Here is an 18,452-nt window from a genome sequence, read left to right as displayed (position 1 = left end):
AAACATTCTATCTCCTAAGAGGGACCCGAACACATTTTTTGCTAATGGATAAATTGTTTATTCTCATTCCTCACAGAGTCTTGAAGAAACTAAAAGTTAAGGCATAGGAGAGAAAATACTGCATTATTTCCTGGCCCCTGGAGAAACAGTAACCGAGAACAAGTGTGAGGCTCTCTTGACCTGACTAGACTATTCATACTTACCGGGTGGTGCTGTCCATGCCTGACAGAGAAGCTGCACTACAGAAGTGGCCAACCAAGGAGGTGCTGAGGGACTGCACACTCCTTGCCTATTCTAAAACAAGTAGGAATACACCGTGCCCCAGCCTTCCACAGCCACCAGTGCTGGGAGGCTTGTTTACAGCTGGTCCCACCACTGCCATAGCTTCATTTTTCCTCAAGGGAGGCGTCAGCACAGCATTATAACTTGTTGCTAAAGACAAAGCTGGAGGGGGGTTGAAGGACGGAGTGAAAAAGGTGATGGGATTAAGGAGTACAAATCGGCAGTTACAACACAGTCACAGGGATGTGAAGTACAGCAGAGGGAACAGAGTTAAAAATGTTGTAATAACTACGTATGGTGCCAGGTGGGGACTAGAAAAGCTGGGGGAACACTTTGTAAAGTATTCTAACCACCATGCTGTACACCTGAAATACATACAAAGTAATACTGAATGTAAAAACTGTAATTGAAAAATAAAATTTAAAAAGATAAAGCATTACCTTCTGTACTTTATTTTTTATATTTTTATTGATTTCAGAGAGGGAGAGGGAGATAGAAATATCAATGATGAGAAAGAATCATTGACTGGCTGCCTCTTGCATGCCTCATACTGTGCATCGAGCCCACAACCCAGGCATGTGCCCTGACTGGGAATTGAATCATGACCTCCTGGTTCACAGGTCAATGCTCAATCACTGAGCAACACAGGCCAGGCAGGATTACCTTCTTTAAAAACCCCCTTCCTTCCCAGACATTCATTTGGACCAACACAGTGCTAAGTACACCCTTTTTACCGAGTTTAAAAAATATGCCCTGGCCTGGAGCACCAACGTAGACCACAAGGGCTGTGCATTTCATTCCTAGTCAGGCACAGATCTAGGCTGCATGTTCCATTCCCAGGAGGAGGTGCATATGGGAGGCAACCTATTGATGCTCCTCTCTCATATCAATGTGTGTCTCTCTCCCTTCCTCACAATCTAAAAATCAATAAAAACGTATCTTCCGGTGAAGGTAAAAAATAGCTTTATAATTTTAATATATGGAAGATTAGAGATCGGGTAGTGTTGATTCTATCCCTTTCATTTTAACAGACAGGAAAACTGATACCCACAGATTTGGCCAAAGTCATACAGTGACAGATCTCCTGAGTCCTCCTTGCTGTGCCCCGCCTTGAAGGAGGAGAGCGCTACTGGCTGGGCTCTGAGTGTACAGCAATGCCAGCTGCTAATCCCCAAAGCAGAACATCAAGCTCATTTCTTCCGTCAGGCTTCTCCCCAAGGACAAGTGCTTCATCCTCTGGGCTGATTGCAATTGTGATGAATTTAATCATTTGGTACCAGGAGTTAGCACAAGTGCTTCAGGCAGCCGTCTGATTTAATAAATCACGTAAAGAAGGCTGCAAAACTTCATGTGATCGTGAGTGTGATCGTGCGTGTGATCGTGAGTCTACTAAATAGAACCCAAAAACAGCTATAGGCTCCAGCACAAACCCCAGAAAAGAGAAAATTCTCTCTTTGGCAGCATTTCTGGCTTCCTGAAATGTAAAGCAGGGGCTTTTAAATATTTATGTGTCCATATTTGTTTTACAGAGCATTCCTCCTAATTTATCTTGTATTCAAACAGTTCCCTTGGGAAGAGGGGATGTTATTTCACCTTCCTCACTGCACATGCCAGCCATTCATTTTTAATAAGCAATAAAAATCATGGTAATGTCCTTAGTAAATGAGAGAGGTTAGTTTAGAAATCAGCTTATGTGAAAAGAATTGACCTAATAGCAAGTTTTAAAAAGTTTAACCCTTTTTAGAACACGATGAATAAACTTTGACTCTTCATGGTAAAACATCCCAGTTCATAGCCGAAAAGTGTCACTACAAGATGTCAGAAACCAAAAAATTAAATTACTTTGGGCCAAAAGCAAATGTAGAAGAGAAGGAAGAGTTTTTAGAAAAAAACAAGAAAGCAATACTTCCATTCTGAGGGCATCCATTTGTTATGTGGTGCACCTTTTAAACCTTTCAAAGGGCTACATTTTAATCCCAGCTCCTCATTTATGCTGCCTGCTCCTACCACTGAAAGAATACCCACAGAGACTGACAGTAAAACCAAAGTTTACCAAGAAATAGAAGGAACCTCTGAACTCATTTAAAAAAAAAAAAAGGCAATGCAAAATTAAAGCTAAGGCCAAGGTCTTACTTTCCCGGATCTGGCATCTGTGTGCACAGCAACCGCAGAGACTGAAAACTCCTCCGGATTGAATGAATATTTGCCATCCCCATAAACACAACTTCACAGTTGGGGTAATACTCTGGAGAGAAAAACAGTAAGTAGAACACAAATACGTTAAATTTAAAGCCCACATGGCCAAATTTAAAAGAAGCAAAATGGCAATAAACAAACCCACTGCAGCTGCTAATGGAACTGCAGTGTTTTGAAGCCTATATTAGCTCAGTCCTTTATTATGAGCGGAAAATAGTGCTTGAAATTTTACCTGTTTTTGCAAAGAGGAAGGTTAGATTTGTGAGGATACTGACATAAAATAGAAGCTGTTACTTAAAAAACATGAATAATAAAAAATAAAAAGATCTATATACTCCCCTCACCCCCAGGTTTACTTCTTGGGCCTGCGCTAACTTGTAGCTCTGGAATCTCTGAAAACAACCTGGCAGAACAATGCATTTCATGCATTCAAATTTCACCTTAGTACCACTGCTTTTAATTCTCAGCTTAGATCCCATCTGAATAAGAAGTTTGGTGCCTCAACTTGCTCCATCGGCACACAACTAGCACCAAAGGGTTCCTTCTTTGGAGAAAACCAGCATTCAAACAGTAGGCACGTCAGAGGTTAGGAGAGAAGCACTTTGCTACAGTTTTGTATTTACTGCTTCGATTTCCAGGCCAGGTTTTCTAAGTGGGAGCCATGTGAGGAGTTTCTGTAAGACAAGTGATGAGCACACCCACTTGTCAAAGGCAACACAAAGCTCCTAGAAGGCTGAGAAATTGAGCCCTAAAGAAGCCGCTTCCAAATAAGAACAGACCTTATTATGGGAGAGAACTGACTTTCCTTATCACCTAAAGGCTGGCACAAGGAAGGCGGACTATTTGGTTTCACTGTGCCTCCACCTCCACTTCTCCCATGAAAAGAGCATAGTGTCAAGAATCCAAAGAGCTCTGGCTCTCTCAAGATAGGTTGGGGAACATGGTTTGCCTTTCATTTCATATTAGGAAGTAAGACCCAGTTGGGCACAGGCCTCACGAGGAAAGAATGTTGGGGGACAAAGCACTGTCCATCTCACCTGGGCATTCACAGCCTCCTCCTTTGGCTCTGTTTGCAACAGCTGCAGCATAAGAACGTGCATCCAAAATCAAAAGCTTCTGAGGTTGGATGGCTAAACTCTCTGCTCCTGAAGCATGTGACAGAGAAGAATCTAGGAACATCAGGAGTGGGGAGGAAAAACTGAATGAACCTGTCCCTTCCAGAATTGTGCAAAGTAAGAACCCCAGACACATATTATGGTACAAAAAAATAAAATAAAAAAATTAAGTGAAATCCCTAACCAGAACTTCTTTTTGTTTTCTATGTTGCCTATAATCTCCTATACCTTGTTTCTACAACAGTTGTCCTTTAATGAAGCCTGGTGAAATTTTCCTCCATGGTCTGGAGAAACTGCAGGTCCCCTACTACATATATATTCCTGTTACTATGGCAAGAAAGACCCCCCTCCCCCCAACAAAAACAAACAAAAAACAAAAACACCACTCTAGTCCTCTCAAACCAAGTTTGAAATAAGGGGTCTTCTTGTTCATTGCCAAGACCCATGAATCCTCAATCACATCAACTGAAGCTTTGCTCTCTTCTATAAAACAAATTCTGTGTTATAAGAAAAAGGCCATTTCAAGAAAAGGTTCTCATCTGCTATAAAAATTGCTGCCAGGAAGCACCTTACCAAACTCCACATCAGAAAGGTCTCCTGCATTGGGAAAGTCTCGAGAACTGTTCCTAGTTGACAGCTTGCTGCCACTCGATCGGGAGTTGGAGGCACAAGCTTTGGCTACTGACTGCACCAGGTGCTCATCATCAGCATTTCGCCAGCCCCACCAGCTGACCTCCGGCTGCCCGCAGCGGGCAATGACAGCTCCATTGCTCTGGTGCCTGTGCAGGGAACAAGAAACAACTGTACCATCCAGAGGCCCCATCAGATGCTCTGTGCTCGTACCACAGTGAGGTCGTGGATTTTAAATGCCTTAATGAACTGCCTAACTACAGGTAAAAGATGCATTAGCTTCAAGTCCTCTCAGGGCAGAAATCTTATATAGCAACAAAAACAACAAATCCTACCTCGACCTTTCTCAATTATCATACCATTTTAGAGATCTTTGCAGAATTACCAATAATAAATGTATCTTCTTAGAGAAAACAAATTACTATTCATAAAGCAAATGTCTGTATCTTTAAATTTATTTTTAGAAAATCAGGTTAAAAATAATCTACAGATACTACACTAATTCTCCTAATCAATAATGAAGCATTGTTCTCTCCTTCTTATCTGCACCTGAAAAATTTGTTTCCTCACTGATTTCTGAAGGTCCACCACAGCAATTGGCTGGCTTGGGGATTATTTTCAAAACAAGATCCCACCTTCGGGACCGAAACACTTACCTGGCCCACAGCAAACTGCTTGACAAAATCTCCTGAGATTTCCTGAGTCACAAACTGTTCTTATTATAGGCAAATAAGCTCAATGAGCCAGCTACTCTTCCTTAAGCTCTTAGAAGGAAATGAACAGCATAAACCTCAATAAGCCATACTCTCATAGATCCTTTTCCAAGAAATAAGATCAGAGTATTCGTAGTCTACTTTAAGATTCTATTAAAACCAAGTCTTTTCCTAATTAGGAATTTTAGTTAGGCAATTTTAGTAATTAAAAAGTTATAAAGTAATATTATTTGGCAATAAAGAGAAATAAAGTCCTAACACATGCTACAACACGGATGAGCCTTGAGTATGTTCTGCTAACTGAAAGAAATCAGTCACAAAAGGCCACATTCTGTATGATTCCATCTATATGAAATGTGCAGAACAGGCAAATCTAGAGGTAGAGACAAGTTTAGTAGTAACCCAGGACTAGAGGCTTTGGGGAGTGACTACTAATGGGTCTGAGATTTCTTTTGGGGATGGTGAAATGACTAAAACTACCTGTAAGGATGGCTGCACAACTCTGTGAATCTACTTAAAAGAAAAAAGAGAAAAAAAGAAAAGATCACTAACCACATATTACATTAAAAGGGAAATTGTATAGGATATCTCCATAAAGCCATTTAAAAAAATTACCAAAGAAATCAGTTCACTGTAAACACAAATTAGAATAAAAAGCTAGTAAGCAAAAAATTTAAATGTCCCTCAATTCTATATTCTAGAGGAAACCATCAATGTCTTACCTCCCGTTAAAACTGTTTCTAGCCCTGGCCGGTTTGAAGTACCAGCTCAGTGGATAGAGCATCGGCCTGTGGACTAAAGCGTCCCGGGTTCGATTCTGGTCAAGGGCACTGCCCGGTTTGCAGGCTCAACCCCCAGTGGGGGGCATGCAGGAGGCAGCCAATCAATGCTTCTCTCTCATCATTGATGTTTCTCTCTCTTCTTCCCCCTTCCTCTCCGAAAGCAATAAAAAATGTATTTTTAAAAAATTGTTTCTAAACACATATATGATACACACATTACACATATGTAGAGCAAATATGGATTTAAGCAACACACACTTTTGAATCCATTTGTCTTCTTCAAGGATGATGTGAGAAAAGACTTTTGTTTTTAATCCTAAAGCTCACAAGCAATACATTAAATTTGGTAATAATCAAATTTCACTGGAACCACCAGTTTGCTTGTAGTTTTTAAATCCTCCCTTATTGGGAAACAAGTAGTTGTCTATTACCAACACAATCAACTGGCTCACCTGAATGAAGCCAAACTGGAAAAAAACACCTCATTGATTCTTAAAATGCCTACGAGCATATGCTAATAGGTGCTGGGTAACCAATGAGCTGATCGATGCCAAACCTAAGAGGCTTGGCAGGACTTTCCTCAGCACCTTTCTCTGCAATGCTTCCCAGGCGTGCCCAGGAGGAACAGTAGATGGCACTCTTCAGCCATGAAAGGCTATGGCATTATAGTAGCTAGACTGCAGTGGGCAGTTTCTGCAGTCTTCTAAAATGCTTTAGATGCAAGAAAGAGAACTAAAACACTAAAGCTAAAAATCATTAAAGAGCATTTCTATCATTTTCACAAACAGAACCATAAAAAATATAAAAATTAAACAATGAAATGTTTAAACTATCCCTAAATTGGTGTCAGGCAAACTTCCAAAATGACTAGAATTTTCTAAATCATTCAATGCACAAAGAGGGGAGCTGTGGATTGAACTACAGAGGGGGTGCCCTTCGCATCATCTTCCTGTGTTAGAGCAATCTCTGTCTTCAATGATAAATCCAATTAAACACTCTCATCACAGGAGAAAGCATGCATCAGGCACTGGTTCAGTGCTGTCAAGAAACTGCTGCTAGCAACCTCAAGAATCATTACTGCAGCCTACGGACAATTAAATTCAGTAAATGCAGGTGGATTCAGAAGCATCCTGCCACTCAGGCTGACAAAGCAGAGTGCTAGAGCAAGCATGTCAAATTCATTTAAACGAGGCATACGGCCCACTGGCCATGAGTTTGAAATGCTTGTGCTAGAGCAGCCGTGGGCAAACTACAGCCGATCCGGCCCGTTTGAAATGAATAAAACTATTGAAAAAAAAGATCGTACCCTTTTATGTAATGATGTTTACTTTGAATTTATATTAGTTCACACAAACACTCCATCCATTCCTTTGTTCCGGCCCTCCGGTCCAGTTTAAGAACCCATTGTGGCCCTCGAGTCAAAAAGTTTGCCCACCCCTGTGCTAGGGTATCCCAAAACATTCTTCAGCTGCCTCAATCTGACCACCCAGTCTGGAGCTCAAAGATACAAGAAAAAGTTCTGAAATAGAGGCCAGTTCCTGGAAGCCTGATTTCATGTGGACTACACCACGAACTTTCATTTGTAATCTTTTGAGAGCAGATTTTCTGAGAAATTACAAATTTTAAAAAAAATTCATTTATACATACTCTATGTCTCCAGAAAAGGTTGGAGGGGGAAAAAACAAACAAACCCATGGCTCATGCTCTCTAGAATAAATTTTAGAAGGGAAAAAATTCTTTCCATGTTTATCCTAAGAAGTTTTTCTTCAACCTGCACTTTTAGGGTTCTCTACCAACAGGGAGAATTCACCTACAGCCCCTTGTTTGAACACAAGGGGGAAGGACTCTCATTTTCAAAGTCAGAAAACCACACAAATGCCAGGTTTGCTGATCTAACACAGTTGGCCAGAGCAGCCGCTGGTTGCTTTCCCCATTTGAGCTGGGCAGATCACTGATAAGGCCCATAAAACCTTTCAGCTTTCACTGCTAATTCTTGTGTCATCCTTACCACTTGAGGGATAGGTAAATGTGGTGACCTACTTTTCTAGGGGTGTCTGAAAACAACAATGATGGAATTGAGACTGAAAACTTTCACTGGGCCAGAAAAAAATACTTTTCCATCTCATTATTCAGGGTGGCATCAGAATTTGCCTTCAGTGGACTAAATTAATAAGCCCGTTACCTCAGTGGGAATTACACAGAGATAAATCCCTTTCTACAATTTCAAATTTTCAATAGAAGGTCTCTAGGCATGAAAGAGTTTTAAATAAGCCTCACTGGTTTAGTCTAATTTCAAGAGGAGACCAAAAAGTCTGCAAACTGGGAAAATGAAATGGAGAATGTGAATATTACAAGAAGATGACACCCGAAACAGTTTCAAAATAAGAGGTAATGACTTCTTAAAATTTTAACATGATTCTGTGAGTAATGAGATAGTCACTGAATTATAAAAGCAGCCATCAGGAATACATCAGTAGTATCTACTCCAGATACTGCTTAGAGAAGTCCAGTGTTTATAGATTCATTCAGATGCCACAGCATACAGGCAAAGAAAGAACAGGATTCCCATTTCACTAATTAAGAACGGGCATTAGTCCGTTAAGGAACTTACTCAAGGTGCTATAGCAAGAAGTATCAGAGAAAAGAGTTAACCTCCAAACCTGTGCTTGTCACCATGTCACCATCCCCTCCTAGAACTTGCCCCTCTGCTAGCAACCGCAGGAATCATCACTGCAATCCAAAGACAACTGAATTTAGTAACTGCATGCTGGATCCCTGCCTCTGACTTCTCAGATCTTACAGCCTGTCAAGACCTATCTAGCCTTCTTCCCTAAATGCTCCCTCTCCAAGTAGAGCTCTTTGAAGTGTGGAAGTTTTTCAACCACAAAGACAATTACAAGTGACTCAACTCTACTCCCAATTCTCACTTTCTAGGACTCATCTCTCTTGTTCCAAAGGCCAACATCTGAGCGAAATGCAGCAAGCACATTATCTTCCCATAGAATGTCAGAAGGATCTTAAAATAGCAAGACCAGCCACCTTTCTATTAAATTTTTAACAGTGTTAATTTAATGTTACCAGCTAGTGTTCAGGATGCAGTAATTACCGGTGTGTAACTGAAAGAGCTGCTTTAGCGCTAAGGAAGCACAGAACTGCCTGCGAAGTTTCCTGAAGCCTCCTCACCTCCCTTCCCAGGTGAGCAGCATCAGAGGCAGCAGACCACTTGCAGTGGCAGTAGGCCAAGCTTACTTACCTGTAGATGACGGCAGGGATGCGCTTCCAGGACCTGAAGCCTGCTACACTTTCCAGTTCTTTGTCAGTGATCCAGGCAGGCACTATGAGTTCCTGAGGATAGCTACCACACAGCCTAACAGGAAAGGTGAGAAAGAGGGAGAGACATTACGTGAATCAGCAGAAGGAAGCTGATCAAGCTACCCGAGTCAGTTAAAAGGCAGTGCGGAGCATTACTTGAGGCTTGGCCTGCTCAGCAGAATGGGCTGCTTCCAGTGTTTATATATACACACACACTATCTTGGATTGTTTCCCTTGATGCTGCCTTTTGGGAATCTGCCAGTCTTAACGATCAATGAAAAGAGGGGAGTTGAGAGGCAGTTACTCCATTGTAACTCTCTGTTGTAACAGATACACAGGCCGTTTCTAACACACACGATCCCCGTCTGACAACAGAAGTGAAAGTCTGTGTTACCTCCAACAGTCCCCCCTCAGTCTTTCAGGCTTTCGTCAAAGTGAAACACAAAAAATGTTAAGAGCCTACAATTTCACGTTTCCAGAGACCTCATAGGATTATTAATGTAATCTTTGATATGAACCAAATAGGATGTCCTAATTACAGATAACAAATGCAGCAAAGGGTATGTACAGAATACTTATGTCTATTTCACAGAATGTGGAGTAAAATTAGTCATAAAAACTACCCCTAAGTGTTTTATCACTGCATATGAGATCACTGATCCGAACTCTAATGTGATGTCAAGTGGTGATGAGAACTGACTGCCTACTCACAGACGCTGTTATCTAGATATGCCTGTGCCAGGAAGCAGAGACCATGAGAGGGTAGAAAGGAAGGTTCCAGAATCCTATTAAGTAAGGATCACTTTCCACTTCAGGAATTGCAATGGAAACAGAAGACTAAAGAAGTACTCTGAAAATCACGCATTTAGATTTAATAAATAGACGTCATTTGAAAGAAAAAGTCTAAGTTCAAATGTTCTGTCACATGAGAAATAGGGTTTTTGCAAAAACAATGGCTGTGAAACACAGTCCACAGGAACCCATACAACTCACTTGTACTTCTCATTGATGTTGGAAATCCTCCAGGCATTGATCATATCAAAACCCATCCGCTCCACTTCATTTTTAAACCTTGATGTTACATGTTCCCCTAGAAACCAAAGATAGCAGAAAAAAGGAAATGAATACCATTTAGCAAAATAGGTAGAATAAAAGCGTAGCTACCCTTCTCAGTAGGGGATAGGTATTGTATAAATAAAATAGCATCTACTTGGTTTTAGTTTTTTTAAAAATCCCTGTCAGGTTAAGACTGAAGTAAGGAATAAAGAAATTAATTTTGATCAAGAAGTATGTTATCTCATCTAATCACTACTATCAAGTCTGAGGATAGTTATCGCTGAGCTCACTTTACAGATGACAACATGGAAACAGAGAGGTTATTATGGCAGGCCCGTCTGGTCCCAAAACCCATGTTCTTATTATTCTGGCTGCTTACCTACTTCCACACTCAGAGAGATGGTATGCATAAGAAATGACATCAACAGTTCACCAAAAATAGTAACATAGATCTACAACTCATCAGAAACCCTTTGGGCCAGGCCTGGCCAGTGTGGGTCAGTGGTTGAGCATCAACCCCTGAACCAGGAGGCCACAGCTCTATTCCTGGTAAGGGCACATGCCCGGGTTGCAGGCTCAATCCCAAGTAGGGGGTGTGTGGGAGGCAGATGATCAATGATTATCGCTCATCATTGATGTTTCTATCTCTCCCTCTCCCTTCCTCTCTCTGAAATTAATAAAAACATTAAAAAACAAAAAAGAAAGAAAAAAACCCTTTGGGCCAGATTTTAAAATGGCACATATATTATAATATTAACACTCTAAACAAGGTCTACTTAATCAAACATTAGTATTTCTACAATGAAATGCATAATTCATACTGAGATAAATAAAGCAACAAATAGTTTCAGATCAGTTCAAGCCACCAAATAAAATAAAAAAAATCATTCCATTTTCAGAGCCTTATAGATTAAAGAATTACAGATAAAAGAAAACAGAACTATAACTGCCAGTCCCCAGGAATCTCAGGAAACACCATACTACCAAGTAAAGTGCTAAGCATTTGTAAGAATATCCACCCAAACATGTGTAACCCATCTGCACATGCCCTACTGCATTTGGCTTTCTCTTCCTTAAGACAGTGAGAAACAAAGGCATTAATGAACTGAATATAAAAGTCATTAAATCTGAAATAACTTTCGTCCTTTAAAACTCAGAGTCCTAAGGCAGTAATTTTATTAAAAAATCATTAAGCAGGAGAGCCTACAATAATAAAAGCACAAAAGAAGCACAGGACTGCTTTGATGATCAAAGTATAAAGCTTTGCTCTCCCTTGGAGAAAAGCTTCAAAATAGGAAACAGCAATTACTTGAAGAAAATTCTATAAAACTACTTCCCATTTAAATTGCTTTTCTTGAGCTTAAACTAAACTAGGCATTATATGTTTCCTGAAGGAAAGCTATAAAAAGACCAGGCTCAGAAATGCAGGAAGAAATAATCAGCTGAATCTATTATTTTGGAAGTGATATGGACTTCCAAATAGGAAAAAAGCTATCTGAATTGGGGTGCCATTTGTCTACAAATTGCATGGAACAGCGACCATCAAGAATACTAAACGGGCCCTGGCCAGTGTAGTTCAATGGTTATAACTTCCATGTGGACTGTATATACTGGGAAGAAACAAAATACAACCTTTTACTTATAGAGAAATTCAAAACAGTTACAACAGCACCACATCACCTTGTATATTCATAATTTCCAAAATGTTTTTACAAGCATGGCACAGAAGAGATACACAAACATTTACTGAATTGAGCTCTAGCATAACCAATTTGATCTTCAGGATACCCAGAACAGCTTGGGCAGGAAGAACAAGAAGTTCCCAGTTTGAAGAACAAAGGAAACTGAAGTACAGAGAGGATAAAAATGGCTTACCCAGTATTTTTTTTTAATTAAAGAGTAGAGTACGAATTTGATCAGTTTGATATCTAATTCCTAAGTCTAGTACTTTACCCACCAAATGCCTCTATCCATCACAAATCCATGAAAGACAGAGGACACCATGGGCATCTGTAAGGACTGGTGGTCAAAGAACACGAAATAACATCAGAAAGGAAGGACCTGAGGACCAAAGACATCCCAGCTCAGGACAAAGCCATCCATCATTAAAAGACTACAGTGAAGTTCTGACCTGGCATATCTTAGGAATGGACTAAGAGTTGGCTCAAGTCAAAAGAATAAAATTATCAAGGGAATAAGAAATCATCTAAAAATATGAGAAAATTTCAGTTTCAGGAAGGAGAAAGCTACGTTTGTTAACTAAATGCTGCCAATCCAAAACTAGGGGAATGCCTTTGGAGTTAAGAGTCTTAAATGTACACATAAGATTTGTGCATTTCATTATGTATACACTTTACCTTTAACAAAAACTTGACAAGAACCAGAAACAAAAAACAAAACAAAAAAAATAATACAATGGTATCTCAATAAAGAAGGAAAGAAAAAGAGGGATGCTGTGGATGAGGGAGTGAAGTGAGACCGTTTAAAAGCACGTTCTCATAACCTCCAAGGCTGGTGTGGTCTCTTGCTATTGACTGAGTCTCTTGCTATTGTCTGAGTTTCATCTTTAGCTCCCAAAACAAAAATACCAGCCTATCCTGCCTGTTTGATCAGATCATAAGGGCCAAACAAAAAATCAAAGCATCTTTAAAAATAAGATGATACTTATGTGTGTTATTATATTTTATTTAAACAAGAATATAAACCAAAAACTTCAACCAGTGAATGAATCAAAGACAAAACAATACACATAGCTAGATTAGCCTCAAATGTTTAAAATGAGCCAGGGCAGAATTGTTAAGACTGAAGATTCAGGATTAAAAACTGAGGTTTAAAGAAAAAAAAATCCCAAGAGTAAACTTTATTGGAAGAAAGCTCACAACTCTGTACCACTTAGGAATTCAAGACTTTGCTCCCAAACTGGATACAGTAAAGACTTCAAGTTGGACCAGAAAAGTTATATTTATTGCAACATAAAGTTCACAGACAACTATATGGAGAAATAACATGAACTTATTAGTCAAAGCCATTTCTGAGGGAGAAAGATAGTAAATGCGACAAAGATTTAATGAGGAGTCAGGAAGTCTGGGTTTCAGCACAGACTCAGCTTCTCTGTCCTGAAGGAAGTCACCTGGCCTCTGAACCTCTGTTTCATCATCTTGGGATGAAAGGGGTGACAATAGTAACCTATGGCTTGAAAATTCAAAGACAGTGAAAGACCTTTTTATATTCCACTATTACATGGCCTAATCTCACACTTCTATACCTTTACTCATGCTACTTGCTCTATCATTCTTTTCCCCATTCTCTAATCAATGAACTCTCACCCGACCTTCAAAGCCTACTCAAAAGCCACTACTAACGTGAAGTCTTCCCAGGCCTGTATACAATCCTCATGGCTCCTTTCTACTAGGCTCCCAGATCACCCATTAAATCTTACTTTACAGTTGGTTTTTAAGCCCAGTAGATTGTGATGCCAAATCTTGTGTTCTTTCCTTCCCCTGAAAGGCAGGAAACATGTTCTACTCAGCTTGTAAGAATGATGGGCACATGCTAAGTGTTGCATAAAATATATACTGACTGACTATATGAGTGCTTAGGGGTCCCATTTCATGTTAGGGTACCTCAGTAGCAGTTCGTAAAGCCACTATTGGCATATTTTAGAAAGGCCTACCTGGTCTGCACAGGTCTCCATGTTGCTCTTTTTCACTGGCATAAACCTCCATGCACCAAGCATGGTATGCAAATGAGAAGAGATCTTCTATTTTAGCAGGTGGTCGGATTGCATTGTTCAGTCTCTTAAGCCACTCTTGACATTGCTCAAAAGTTGAAAACTGACACCTTTGTAAAGCGAAAGAAGTACAGATGTAATCAGAAGACAGATAACAACAAAACCTAAGAAAAGCCACATTTTAAGAGTGCCTACTCATGATGAGGTGATAACTACAGTCAAAAAAGCGTTAGAAGTGGTCATTCACATGTTTATCATTTATAATAAAAATAGGCCAACAAATTTTAGCCAATGGTGTAAAATGTCAAAAAGAAGAAAACTGGACATATGGGAAACCTATGTTTTAGACTAACGAAATCTCTTCTGAGACTGATTGTCAATTATTAAAGTAAAATGGCAGTTATTCTCTTCCATGAGTGGAATTTCATTCTATTTCTTCCATCAAAGCTTTATAGTTGTCCCTCCCAAGAAATATGTTTAGAGAAGTCCTTTTGTTTTGTTATGATATGTTAGGCTGAGCTCAAATCACAGCCATACTTTTTGCCACTTAGGGAATAATTTCAAAGTTTGTCTATTTAGCAATTAGAATAAATCAGCAACTTTATATCCAAAATAAGATAAATTACATTACAGTATTCAGCTATTACCATGTAGGAAACAAAATTTTATTATCAATTGCAACTTTCAGAATATATAACTAAGGTTAAAATAATTAGTGTAAACATACTTTACCTTTTCAGATGCAGTGCTTAAAATCGAGCAACTAATAAGCAATCTTTTTAAACTGTGAGTTATAGCCAGTATCTATCAAAAGCAAGCCAAATCTCAATGGGTAAAAAGCAACTATACATATTTACCTTAAAACCAAAAAGGTCAATTAAACCTCTCCCTTGTCCCAATCAATGTGGCTCATCAACATGCCAGCACACAGTGTTTATTGGCACTCCAAAACAGGTCAAAGAGAAAAAGTAAAAACTTGGGGGAATTTAAAACTTGCAGAGCTACTAAATTTAAAAAGGGATTTCAAAAAAAAAAAAAAGGTATTTCAGGCATCATTTTGCAACCATTACAGTAAAGATTAGATCAGATAAAAACATTATTGGATGCTAAATCTTTGGAGAAATTTGGTGAGAAACAAGAATCTGCATTGTCTTACAGTGCCTCCCATAGACTATTTATTAGTTGCAAGGGAGAAAGTTTAGAAATTATGGTGACACCTTAATAGAGAGATCAAAATTAACATCACCAATAAGGGACAGCTGGATACTGTTTGCCTCCAGACGTAATACAATACCCTGAAAAGGACACAACCTCATGGGTATAGTGTAACAGCTGAGAATGTACAACCTCAATTTAATCATGAGGAAACACTGGACAGACAAAATAAGAAACAGTCTATTAAAAGACAGTATTCTTCAAAATGTCATAAAGAAAAAAAATGCCATAAAGACAAAGCTGGTGAGAAACATTCCAGGTTAAAGAAGGCCATAGAACAGCCGTGGGCAAACTACGGCCCGCGGGCCGGATCCGGCCCGTTTGAAATGAATAAAACTATTGAAAAAAAAGACCGTACCCTTTTATGTAATGGTGTTTACTTTGAATTTATATTAGTTCACACAAACACTCCATCCATGCTTTTGTTCCGGCCCTCCGGTCCAGTTTAAGAACCCATTGTGGCCCTCGAGTCAAAAAGTTTGCCCACCCCTGCTATAGAATCATGCCAGCTAAATGTAGTACCTGGCCTTGACTGGATCCTGTTCTGAGCTAGGTGGGGTAGGGGCAATGCTGTAAAGGGATTATGTCAACTAACAAATTTGGAATATGAATTGTAGATTGAATAAAAGTATTATAAGTGTAAAATAGTGAAGTTGATAATGATACCGTGGTTATATAAAAAAAAATCCCTATTCTTAGGAAAGCACATGAAAGTATTTCAAGGTGAAGAGCCATGATTATATTAACTTACTTTCAAATTGTTCAGTAAAGAATATATATCACACACACACACACACACACACACACACACGGCCCCTGCAAAGGATAGAGCAAATGGGGTAAAATGTTAACGATACAGGTGTTCTTTGTACTATTTTTATTTTCGCATTTTTTGTAAATTTGAAAATATTTCCCAATAAATTTAAAAATAGCTTTCAAATAGCAAAGTAACCTAAAATATTTCAGATAGTAACTACTCAAAAATATTCCCACAAGGCTGATCCTCAAAAGCTCTTTTTCTGTTAACAAACCATAAATCCATTCTCTAAAACGTCTTTTCCACAATAAACAGCAGCATAAACACGCCACATACCTGATAACTTTGCAATCTTTGCAAGTCAAATGAAGCTGAAATATATCTCGGCATTCAACACTTTCTATAAGCTGTAATGGAACCTGCAATTAAAAGAGATAAAGTCCCCTTAGTAAAAAAGGCACGGACCGACCCTGCAGTTCTTCAATGTGTCCCACAAGAGGGAACAGAAAGCTCCACAGGGAAAGGAGCAAACAGAACTGCACACTTATCTGGCTCACTAGTACTCACGTGCTTTACTACTGGGTGAATTAGGGTTTCCCCTTCTCTATCTCTAAATCAAAAACACAAGTCAGGAAGAGGAGACACCACCTCTGGAAGAATGGGGAAATACGTCATCTCGCAAGCAACAAACTCACAAGCTCAACACTCAGTGCTTCTTGAGAAGCTATAGCCAGCTGTGATTTGTAATGACACAGAAGCTGAAGGGAACCATAATAGTAATCCTGTCTTGTTTACAGAAAAGAACTGTAGATCAAAGTGCTGGTGGGACTACACTTGTTCTTTGCCCCAAATCATAAAGTGAGCCTGTGGCTTCGTGTCAGTCAGCAAAGAAGCATCCTGAAAAAGACAAGTCTAAACTGCCTGCAGGTTGCAAAGAAAAGACGACAGGGCAGTAGATGCTGGCCAGGCTTTCTGCTCAGTAAAATAGGCTTATAGCAATCGAGGAGGAAGGAGCAGACCACTCAGTGGGCAAAGGTCCTAAAACTAGTAAGGTCTAATTTGTTTTAAAAGACCAGTTGAGGAGCCCTGTTGCCAAGTGGGACTTGAGATATGAGCAAGCTAGAATGATTTTCTTCCTGCCAATCAGGTCAGCAGACTCTACTGAATGAACACAGGAGTAAATACAACAGTAAAAAGCAAAAGAAGGGAGACAGGATGGGAAGGCATATAAACAGGGTGACAAATCCTCAAGTTGACATGAGACTCCTCCCCCTCTCCCTCCACTCATCCTGACTCAATCCCTGGCTTCAAATAGCAATTTTCAAAACTTCTAAAGAAAGCCTGAGAAAGCCTAGTGGATACTCCTGCTCCTTGGAAAAGGTTAGACCACTGCCTCTGACACTGTATCATGCTAGCCAAAATATGGCCATGGGAGTTGCAAGTAGCCTTCAAACAATTCGTGTTTAGCATAGAAGAGGGAGGCAGTCTTCTCCAACACAGACAGAAACAAGGGAATGCTGGCTGCATTAGGTGGCTCTCATGTTAGCTGAGCCTTTTCGGAAACCCTGTCCTACCATGCAGTTGCCAAAGTCAGCAGAGAACTCTTAGAACAAGGATGTGGGGATCCAAAAAAAGCCCCATGCTGGATGTCTAGGACCAAGAAACAGAAACCGGGGCAGGGATTTTTTAAAAAAAAGAACAAAGCAAAATAATAATATTCAGATACTGGCTGGGAGTATCTACTCAAGACCAGGGCCTTCTTGCTTAGTTCTAAGTCTATAATCTGCAAATTTTGCTTACACTTGTAATAGGACTGGGAGTAAAAGAAAGACTATGAAATCTTGCCTGTGTTCTGAGAAAAAAAGCAGCACTGGCCCTCGGTTTTTGAAGTCCTTAACCCCAAAGTGCTGTGAGAAACTGGAGCTGATACAGCTAAAAATTCTCTCAAGACCTGTACATCTAAGAAGGAAAACAATAATAACAATGTATTAGTAAGAATAAACTGCGAAGGAGGAATATGGAAGATTAAGAGGAGAACTCTGATTCATTCTCAGGACAGTACTCGGTAATAGACTCTCGTACTGTTTTCCTTTCTTTAGGTAACCTCCTCCTCCCTCCTCCCTTTGCAGTGAGTGAGCTTTACAAATTCAAGTGGAGAGGCTGCAATCTCAGCAGTCACTGCCCCCCAGGTCCCCTTGACTGCTTGAAAAGCCCCCTCAGCCCCAAAAGAAAAACAAAAGTGGCTGCAAGACTGACAATTAAGAGGCCTGAGTTATTTCAAATATTAAAGATGTCCCCTCTTTTTCCCCCACATTGACACCTCTATCCCGCTCCCCCAGGCCTTCACCACACTATTGTCTGTCTGCCCATGGGTTATGCATATATGCATATAAATTCTTTGGTTAATCTCTTCCCAACACCTGCTCTCTGAAATACACCCCCCTTCCCTCTGAAATCCGTTAGTCTGTTGCATGCTTCAATGTCTCTGGATCTATTTTGTTCATTAGTTTATTTTGTTCATTCGATTCCAAATGTAAGTGAGATCATGAAGAGGCATGAGTTCTAATCTCAATCTTCGAAAATTTTACCAACTAAAATTGTGCCTGCTTCCAGACTTCCTTAGAGAGCTTCCCCCTTCCTATATGCACTAGTCTCTACTTTCTG

At 39.8% G+C, this 18,452-nt stretch overlaps 1 protein-coding gene and 1 long non-coding RNA gene across 22 annotated transcripts in view; one reads left to right on the top strand and one right to left on the bottom strand.

Annotated features, from left to right (window-relative positions):
• The window catches only part of LOC132222062 (uncharacterized), a 29,684-nt gene extending 28,963 nt beyond the window's left edge, over positions 1-721 (top strand). The window contains exon 2 of the long non-coding RNA XR_009450137.1: positions 77-721. This is a non-coding gene — a long non-coding RNA (uncharacterized LOC132222062). The remainder of the gene's footprint in view (positions 1-76) is intronic.
• Positions 1-18,452, bottom strand: part of MTMR3 (myotubularin related protein 3) — an 82,778-nt gene that overhangs the window by 15,089 nt on the left and 49,237 nt on the right. For 18 of the 21 annotated variants that reach the window (XR_009450134.1, XR_009450133.1, XR_009450135.1 and 15 more), the window contains 7 exons: positions 16,125-16,207; positions 13,760-13,926; positions 10,024-10,120; positions 8,972-9,085; positions 4,167-4,372; positions 3,516-3,647; positions 2,416-2,527 (listed from right to left, as the gene is read on the bottom strand). Coding sequence is in view for 18 of the 21 variants with exons in the window: in XM_059676862.1 (XP_059532845.1) it covers positions 2,416-2,527; positions 3,516-3,647; positions 4,167-4,372; positions 8,972-9,085; positions 10,024-10,120; positions 13,760-13,926; positions 16,125-16,207 (911 nt within the window). In the remaining 3 variants the exon portion in view is untranslated. The remainder of the gene's footprint in view (positions 1-2,415; positions 2,528-3,515; positions 3,648-4,166; positions 4,373-8,971; positions 9,086-10,023; positions 10,121-13,759; positions 13,927-16,124; positions 16,208-18,452) is intronic. The other 3 variants (XM_059676873.1, XM_059676878.1, XM_059676877.1) reach the window with 1 other exon arrangement.

This window comes from Myotis daubentonii, chromosome 19 (genome assembly GCF_963259705.1).
Source record: "Myotis daubentonii chromosome 19, mMyoDau2.1, whole genome shotgun sequence".
In the NCBI taxonomy this organism is placed as follows: domain Eukaryota; kingdom Metazoa; phylum Chordata; class Mammalia; order Chiroptera; family Vespertilionidae; genus Myotis; species Myotis daubentonii.
Note: the sequence above shows the minus strand (reverse complement) of the source record. Positions and strands in the feature narration are given on the sequence as shown.